This window comes from Acomys russatus, chromosome 2 (genome assembly GCF_903995435.1).
Source record: "Acomys russatus chromosome 2, mAcoRus1.1, whole genome shotgun sequence".
NCBI lineage: Eukaryota > Metazoa > Chordata > Mammalia > Rodentia > Muridae > Acomys > Acomys russatus.
The window spans coordinates 10,692,682-10,702,008 of NC_067138.1; the positions used below are offsets into that span (position 1 = coordinate 10,692,682).

Below are 9,327 nucleotides of genomic sequence, written 5' to 3' on the forward strand. Positions count from 1 at the left end.
GGAGCAGAGTTTCTGGGTTCTCTGTGACACTGGCCTAAAGATCCATCACTGCTTCTCAGCTTGTTACATCTGCCAAATGAAAATGACTGTGCAGTGGGGTAGGGGTGGGAGAGCACCCATTCCCCCCATGTAGGCAGAGGGCAATTAGACTAGGGACAAGAGACAACCACACCTGCCCCCCAGATGTTTTAGAATCTTGCAGTATGGCCCCATGGGTTGTCAACTTGCTTTGCTGCACTAGGGATAGAACCCAGGGCCTTGTGCATGCTAGGCAAGCACTCTGCCACTGAGTTACAGCCACAGCCCTCGCTTTCTTTTTCATTCTGAGACCAGCTAGCCAGCCTTGTCTTGAATCCAGTCTTCCAACCTCAGCTCCTTTAAGCAAGTCCCTACTCCACCCCGACTGTTACTTTCGCCCTTTGTGCTGCCAGGCCCTCTGCCTCATGTGTCTCAGCAGGAGTAACCAAAAGTAATGAAGGAACCATGAGTCAAACTAGAGGCTCACCATCTATTAAATCTTGTACTGAGAATGATACATGGATAACTTCCCTTTAAATGCAATGAGAATAAGACTATGCATTGACATGGAAGTCTGCAGCTGAGCGTCAGGTAAAAGCAGGCTTGTGGCTATGACAAAATGGTGCGCAGAGGCGCTGGCGATGAGGGGCGCCTTCCTCCACTGTTAACATCCTTGTCCCTTCAGTTCTTTCAGAAGATAGCACCCTGACCTGCATGCAGCATTATGAGGAAGTCCAGACCTCGGCTTCAGATCTGCTGGACTCCCAGGACAGCACAGGAAAGCCCAAGTGTCATCAGAGCCGCGAGCTGCCTAGCATCCCACCTGAGAACGCTGTGGACGCCGTGCTCACAGCCAGAGCTGAGGATGGGAGCTCAGGCCCGGGGGTGGAGGGGCCCTATGAGGTGCTCAAGGATAGCTCCTCCCAGGAGAACATGGTGGAGGACTGCCTGTATGAAACAGTGAAGGAAATCAAGGAGGTGGCAGACAAAGGCCAGGGTGGCAAGTCCAAGTCCACTTCTGCCTTGAAGGAGCTTCAGGGGCCCCACACGGAGGGCAAGGCCGACTTTGCAGAATATGCCTCTGTGGACAGAAACAAAAAGTGCCGCCAGAGCATGAACACCGAGAGCATTCTGGGAACTTCCAGTGATCTGGAAGAGGAAGCCCCGCCTCCTGTCCCCATTAAACTTCTGGACGAGAATGCAAACCTTCCAGAGAAGGGAGAGCGAGACACGGAAGAACAAGCCCCAGAGGGGACCAGCGAGCACAGCAAGGTAGGCTTCTGATCTGATGAAAAGGTTACCGCTCCAGGGAGGGGTGTGTGTGTGTGTGTGTGTGTGTGTGTGTGTGTGTGTGTGTGTGTGTGTGTGTGTACATATATATGCAAGTTCATTGTAGAATAGATATAATATAATAATATATAATTATATATATGCACATATTAGCTGATGAGGAGTGATGTGGCCTAGTGTAAGCTGTGCTTGGCTTTTTCACTATCCAGGCCTTTAAATACTGAAGACTTGTGCTATAGAGCCTCTCTTAGCCCCTCATTGGATAGTTTCCAGCTTTTATATCATATGTAATTAGATCAATATTATTGTCTTCATTTTGAAGACTAAGAACTAAATAGGCAGGCTGGAGAGATGGCTCAGCAGATAAGAGCACTGGCTGTTCTTCTAGAGGTCCTGAGTTCAATTCCCAACATCCACATGGTGGCTCACAACCATCTATAATGGCCTCTGATGCCCTCTTCTGTCATGAAGGCGTACACACAAATAGAGCACTCATATACATAAATTAATTTTAAAAAATAAAGAGGGCCAGAAATTTAATGCTGGGCATGGTGGCCCATGCCTTTAATCCCAGCACTCGGGAGGCAGAGGCAGGTGGATTTCTGTGAATTCAAGGCCAGCCTGGTCTACAAAGCAAGTCCAGGACAGCCAGGGCTATCACACAGAGGAACCTTGTCTCAAAAAAACCTAAGAACAAAACAAGAACTAAATAGGCCAGGTTCTTTGCCACACATCTTCCTTGTTCTCTGTGTGGCTTCCTCGGGCGGCATGGCAACCTTGAGCCTTTCAGAATCCCACAACTCGACTCAGACTGTGGAGGCCTGTAGGGAGAGTCCAGAGATGCAGGTGTCCCTGCTTGCAATTCATGACGCACATCTTCCTCTAACAGTAACCCATCAACGAACGAGTCTCATTTTCATGAGTTTCTGAGCAATGTTTTTAATCTAAAACGTTGAGTTAGCAGAGGTCTCAAACGCCTCAGCAGTCCACCGCATGTGCCTCACAGAGTCTGAGCCACAGTGAGCCTCAGGTCTCTGGATGCCAAATTGCCCTCACAACTTAACCACGCCCACTCCGCTTCAGGCAGCTCACATCAGACTTCTGTTACCTACTCAGAAAAAAATGCAAAACTGTCTTCCAGTCATAACTTCACCTCCAACCCTTGACAGAGAAGACAAACAGGGGTCAGCAACTGCGCTGCTGCTGCCCGCACCTCCTGTGGCTACATGGCCTACGTTACCAAGTCATTCTTTGCACTGTTCTCAGTTTGTTTCTGCTTTTTACATCTGTGAAGTCAGCTGTTGCAAACATCAAGAAAGTATCTGTAAACATGCTTGCAAGGTGCAGACGGTTCTGCCCTTTATACAGCTGAAGACAAATGGAGCCGGGGTAGGTTCACACGGCCTGAACTCGCTTACGCTTTTCATTGGCAAACATTTGGAAAACGAAAGGGTTGGTTTTTCTAGTGTTACTAAGCAATACACACCTAAGTATTGGATTATCCCTTCACATTATAACAGTGAGCAATCCTCTTTTGTGTAAAAAAAATCACAATTTTAAGTAAAATAAGAATCTCAAGTGTTTATATTTTTCAAAATAAAAGATTTTTATTTTGACCATCCACTACATGCCACATGTCCTTCTCATGTTACTACAGCAGTGGACAAACATAAATTAATGAAACTTCCAGGTCATGTAGAACTTATACTTTAATGAGGAAGAGACAGCCATGTTATAGTTTAAAGGGAAAATATAAACTAAGGAAGCTTGGGAGTAAGTGGGGTGGAAGCACACTTTGGGATAGAGTTGTTAGCTTCTGGGTGATTCTGTGTGAAGGCAATGCTAAGCAGAGGTAAGGGGTGACTGAGAAAGCTGTACAGGTGCTCTCTGGGGCACTGTGCAGCTGTGCAGCTCGCTCTCTGGAAAGCCCCTAAGTTAGATCAGTGGCCGGTATGTGGAGGGAGGGCTGGGATAGCGAAGAGAGATGATGGGCCAAGATGAGAGTGATTTGCACACAGGTACCTGGGTGTGAACTCAGGTAGCCAGGCAGTCTAGTCTGGATGAAACCAGCAGAGTGTTCCAACCTGAAGTATGCTTTGAAAGCTTCCCCTGCTCTGTGAACCAGAGCTAGAGAGGCCCCAGTCAGGACGGAGGCAGCAGAAGTGGTGAGAGGAGCTAGCTATAGCCAAGAGCTGGCCGATGGTCATGTCCTGAGAGAACAAAAATGGCCATCCACTGAGGACTGTCACAGCCAGTGGGTTCAAGGAAACACCATAAATCAAGACAGAGCATCACAGGCTGGCATGAGCTGGGGCAAGGCTGTGAGGGTCTGCACTAGTTATGTGCCATTAGGGATCAGGAGTGGCCCCAATGTTGGCACACCTCATGGCAGCTGGGGAGATGAAGGAGCTAGGCGGGAAGCCTGGGACTGAAACCAGCAGCCGAAAGGTGTTGTTTAAACACATAGGGTCAGATGAGTGTATATTAGGGCTATAAGAGCCCCTAAAACATGGATCTGGGAGGGCATAGCAGTAGAGACTAACATAAGTATAAAAACCAGGAAGAGGTCAGAGTTGCTGGAAACTAGGGGCAAGAAGTGTCTGGGAAGGAGTGACCTCAGTTCACCTAGGACAAGTCAACATACTGATGTGGCCCTCAGACAAGTGAAGGTGGAAACTCAGCTGAAATGGGTGCAACGAGAAAATATGAAGAGGAAAGCTATCAGAGACCTTGCTGTACCACAGGGAGGAAAAGATGGAGCTGGAAGTTCAGTTGAATTCGTCTTGTCTTATTTCTAGCATGTGTGTGTGGGCATGGAGATGACTGAGTCCAGTGTGTAGGAAGGATGGTTGAGAGCAGGGCATGGCAAGCAAGTTCATGTGTGGTAACCAAGAGGGGCTGGAAAGACACCAGGGCTCCCAAGGAACAGAGTAAAGTCTCTCAGAGAAAACGAGGCCATCAGCCAGTGAGTGAGGTAATGCTGTGGTGGGTGGGTGAGGACATGCTGGGGCTTTGGAGAAAGAAGAGAAGCTACCAAGTATATGGGCAGATGCAGTGTGCCTCAGGGAAGTGGCCTAAGACACAGAGCCTCTTGTGACAGAGGGCCCACCCACTGGCAAAGCAAGAAGGAGAGATGCTGGAAAGGGAAGGAAGCGGAAAAGATAGTTGCATCACAACCAAGTGTTGACAAATCATTGGACTTGGGTATTAAAGAGGAGAATATGAATGGCCAACGCTGGTCTCAAATAATTTTTAGGAGCTGGTGTGGTGAAGAGACACAGGGTGATGGTAGAACACGCTGTTGGTGTAGGAGAGATGGTTTGGATGGATATGTTTTGTTGGAATCAAGAGTTAAAATAAGAAATATGATAGAATTAGTTAATAAACCAGAGTCCAAATCACAGAAAAACCAGGAACCAAATGCATTAAGAATAAGGCAAGGGGAGGCCGTGGCACCCGCAGGCTGTGGTTGGCTGTAAAATGCTGGCATGTCATGGAGAAGGACAGGTTTTACTGCCAGCCCTCTGCTGCGGATCAGCCCATCCTCAGTGGTGACCAGGAACCAAGCACCCGAGTGTTCCAAGACCTCTGCGCCCTTATGATATGGCTGGGCAGCCAGGAGCATGGGTAAGGGCTGAGGCAAGAGGCTCATGGTTGCCTGTATTCTGCAGAAATCACTTGAAAGCATTTGTGTAGGCATGGGTGTATGGGCAAAGGCTAGGTTACACTATCTGCTTTAAGCTGCCTTACTCTGGCTTGTGTTTTGTTTTGTTTTGTTTTTTCCCCCCCACAGAGATTTAGTTCATTGTCATACAAGTCTCGGGAAGAAGATCCAACTCTTACAGAAGAGGAGGTAAATTTCAGTTCTTTTCAAATAACTAAAAACATCTGTTAGAAAATGACGACACCGGGGGTCGGAGAGACGCTTCAGCAGTTAAGAACATGTGCTACTCTTCCAGAGGAGATCAGTTCCCAGAACCTCAGCTGGGCAGCTCACAGCCGCCTGCCTCACCGCTCCAGGGGAATCCAGTGCCTCTGGTTCCTACCTGCACCTGCACTCCCAATCGCATGCAAATTTAAAAGTAAAAGTTAAAAATCAGAAATGAAGTCTTTAGACTGGTTATCATAAATCCAATGTGGTGGCAAACAGCTAGAGTCCTATCACATGGGAGGCAGAGAGGGGAGGATCCGGAATTCAAGGCCAGCCCTGGCTATGTTAGGCTAGCCTGGGCTACATGAGACTTGTTCAAAAAAAAAAAAAAAAATCTCACCAGGCAATGGCAGCACATGCCTTTAATCCCAGTACTCAGGAAGCAGAGGCAAGCGGATCCGAAGGACAGCCAGGACTACACAGAGAAACCCTGTCTGGAAAAACCAAAACAAAAGAAAGAAAGGAAGGAAAGAAGAAAGAGAAAATTATCATGGGGTCTTAATTAGGATTTCTGCTGATGTGATAAAACACCATAACCAAAAGCAATTTGAAGAGGAAAGGGTTTATTTCAACTTAAAACTCTTGGGTCACTCCATCACTTAGGGAAATCAGGCAAGAACTTACTGGCAGAACCTAAAACAGAGGCCATGGAGTACCACTTACTGACTTGCTCCTCATAGCCTGCTTTCTTAGACATTCCACTGTCACCTGCCTAGGGGTAGCACCACCCACTGTGGGCTGTGCTCTCTCACATCAATCATGTCTTTTTAAAATGTACTACAGGCTGGTCTACAGGCCGATCATACGGAGGCCCTTTTTCCCTTCAGGTTCCCTACATTCAGATGACTCTAGCTTATATCAAGTTGTAAAAACAAAACAAAACAAAACAAATAAACAAACCCTAGCCTGCACAGGCATGTTATTCACAAACATAGTCTCAGCTTTCGGAAGGCCGAGTGTGTTTAGTTCAATGCAAGCTTGGACTGCATAACAAGATCCTTCCCACCACCAAAAATAAAAACAAAAATAAGAAAATAGTGCTCTTTCCAAGAGTAAATGGCCTGTGGTTGTTTCCTTTGTTTGAAATAACTGATAGACTCTCAAGCCCGTGCATGGATGTCAAAGTTGAGATGTTGGTTTCCCATGTTGGGAAGGTACACAATAGGTGCTGAGCCACAAGAAGGGCGGGGCCTGTAGGTCAGCACAGTGGAAGACACGAGGCAGGAGGAGGGGCGGGGCAAACAGGAAGAGGAGGGAGAACTAGGGTAAGAAAAATAAGGAGAACGAAAATAGCTGGGGGCCACCCTGAAAGGAAATCAGCAGTGAACTAGAAAATTCCAAGTCAGGATGAGTGCGGGTAGGAAATTTGACCCTGTCTGAAAGAAGTGAGGAATGTTGGGAGCTGGTCACCTCAGGAAAGATGAATCAAAGGTAAGCCTACCCTCGCTTGGTAAGAGTTAAAAGAGACTGAATTTCCAAGAGCCAGGACAAAACTTCAGGGGAGTTTTAGTTGATGTGTGTAGAGTGTGGAAGCCACGAGGACAGCCTACATCATGCCAGGTTCAGACAGAGCACCGACACGGCCTCTGCTCCTGCTGTACGTGGCTGAGTGGAACGCCCAGCGTGGACCTTTGTGCCTGTGGAGACAGGCACCACACAGAGGCAGGAGCATCGCCTTCTATAGAGAACTCCTGAGTGCAGTGCTGAAAGATGACATGTCTCAGAGCGCAAGTCATACTTTCCTCAGATGACACTGCCTAAGCCCTTGCCTGTGTTCCTTTTCCTCAGGAAGGGAACTTAAATCTCTCTCCCTGGCCACATGAGGCAAAACGTGGGCGCCATCTTTGATGCCTCTGTTACCTTACTGTCCCAGATGTAGCCCATTGCCGGGGGCCCTTCAGGGGCCTCACACCCTTTACTCTCACACCTTTTCTCTGGAGTGGCCTCACTGGCTCAAGCACTCCCCTCCTAATGAGTCCCCTTGTGATTCCTTGGCCTCCGTCTAGTCAGTTTTCACAGCCACAATAGCTCCACCTGGTCCCATGAGAACTCCACAAAACTTGGTTCATAGAGTTAATCAAATACGACTGATCTACACAAAGGAAGACAGTTAACTACTCCCCAGTAACATAATCCAGAGATAATATAATAATATTGATGATAAAGATAACTGTGGGTGTGTGGGGTTGGGGGGTCAGGGGGTGGGGGGGGTTCATGAGGGCCAAGTATGTAGCCAAGAAGAGGAGGAAGTCACAGCTTGCAGGTGATTTTCATTTCTCTCTGTTCCCTAGATCTCAGCAATGTACTCCTCAGTGAATAAACCTGGACAGTCGGTGCACAAAGCCGGACCATCCCTGAAAGGGCCAGAGTCTCCCTGCCACTCCATGCAGGGAGCCCCTCAGAGGTCATCATCTTCCAATAATGACCTCTACGCCACTGTGAAAGACTTCGAGAAAACTCCCAACAGCATCAGCATACTCCCTCCAGCAAGGAGGCCCGGTGAGGACCCAGAGCCTGACTATGAGGCAATCCAGACTGTAAACAGAGAGGATGAAAAGGTCCCTCTGGAGACCAACGGCCACCTTGTCCCCAAAGAGAATGACTATGAAAGCATTGGCGACTTGCAGCAATGCAGAGATATCACCAGGCTTTAAGCCACTCAGAAAGTAGTCCCAGTGAGGCAGTGGTGAGCACCCAGGACAGCTCTGCTGTGGAGGACAAGAAGTGACTCAGTCTTAGGAGGTTTAGTTTGCTGAGGTCAAGTGCAAGTTCACAGCTGTTTCCCAGTTTCCAAAATGGTAAGGTACAACAGGCCTGCTTGCCAGAGCCGACCCCTTCCAGTGCTCACAAGAAACTCCCAGTACACCTGACCTCCAAGTCCCACAGAAGAAGGCAGGCTGAGGAGAAGCTCCACCCACCAATGCCTACCGACTGTGTGGAATACCACCTGTGGAAGAGCCCCGGTTTTCTTCCTCGCTCTTCTTTTCTCTGTCTGCTACTAGTGCTAAAACGCTGGCATTTCACCCTTTGAGACCTCCCCATGTATGGCTCATTCCAAGGATGTTCTCCCACAGGCCTGGCACTGGCCTTCAGCTAAATGTTAGCATGGGGAGAAACTGGCCGCTGGTTTCCTTTTAGCCTGCTCTCTTCCCAGATCTGCCCTGTTGCTCCCTGGGAATCTGGACTGTGGGAGCTACATGGTTTGGGGTCCAGTGTCCCTAAAGTCTCCCGGATCTTTGCTCCTTATCTGGACATTGCATCTGTAGTCTTCACAAGGTATACGATGTCAATTTAGATATTTTTTAAATGTTTTCTGTTCAAAACCTTCCTCTACAGTGTTTGAATTTTTAGTAACTACTGTGGTACTAATATAGTTGTTTAAACCCAGCGCTCTTCCTTGCAAACAGAGCCTTAATGTTTGATGTTGCGACCCAGACCACATGTGTGCACCGCAGCATGGTGTCTATCCCCAAAGGGCTGCAGATGCAATTTGTGTTTCCAGTGATCTTTGCTGCCCACACATGTGACTTTCCTGTTATCTAACAGTAATCTGGGGAAAATGTAAACATTTATTTTATTATATAAATTTATAAGATGTTTTGTGTTTGATGCCTAATTTCTAGCAAGTGCCAGAAAAATATATATTAACTATCTTGATTTTATGTACAATGATTTATACTCTCATTTTGAAAAGACACCATAAAGCACATAAACTAGATAATTATGAGCAGTTTTTATTCTTTTCTCTAACAAGTAATATAACATTGAAGATTTGTATAGACTTGGCTTGTCAAATGGTACTGGGAGCTCTAGATCCAAAACGCCAAGACACTAAGGCGAAAATACAATAGGCATAAATAACTGCGCCACTGCTGAAATGCTCAGTGTTAAAATCAGAACAAAATCTGACTTAGGAACTTTGAATTTCCTGAAAGTATCAGACTTCCCTAAAGTCTAATGACATGTCAGGGGCACCGTGCTGACATCCACAGCACAGTACTTGGCAATGCAAATCGCCTGTTTTTCCTTCCTTTAAACATAAATCAGTGGCTGAAATAGCTCTGATTAAAAAGTTCAGCCAGGTTGGA

The 9,327-nt window shown here is 47.3% G+C and overlaps 1 protein-coding gene across 1 annotated transcript in view; it reads left to right on the top strand.

Annotated features, from left to right (window-relative positions):
- Positions 1–7,909, top strand: part of Pag1 (phosphoprotein membrane anchor with glycosphingolipid microdomains 1) — a 168,254-nt gene extending 160,345 nt beyond the window's left edge. The window contains exons 7-9 of the mRNA XM_051158289.1: positions 704–1,290; positions 5,102–5,161; positions 7,531–7,909. Coding sequence (XP_051014246.1) covers positions 704–1,290; positions 5,102–5,161; positions 7,531–7,893 — 1,010 coding nt within the window. The 3' untranslated portion in view covers positions 7,894–7,909. The remainder of the gene's footprint in view (positions 1–703; positions 1,291–5,101; positions 5,162–7,530) is intronic.
- The last annotated feature ends 1,418 nt before the right edge of the window (positions 7,910–9,327 follow it).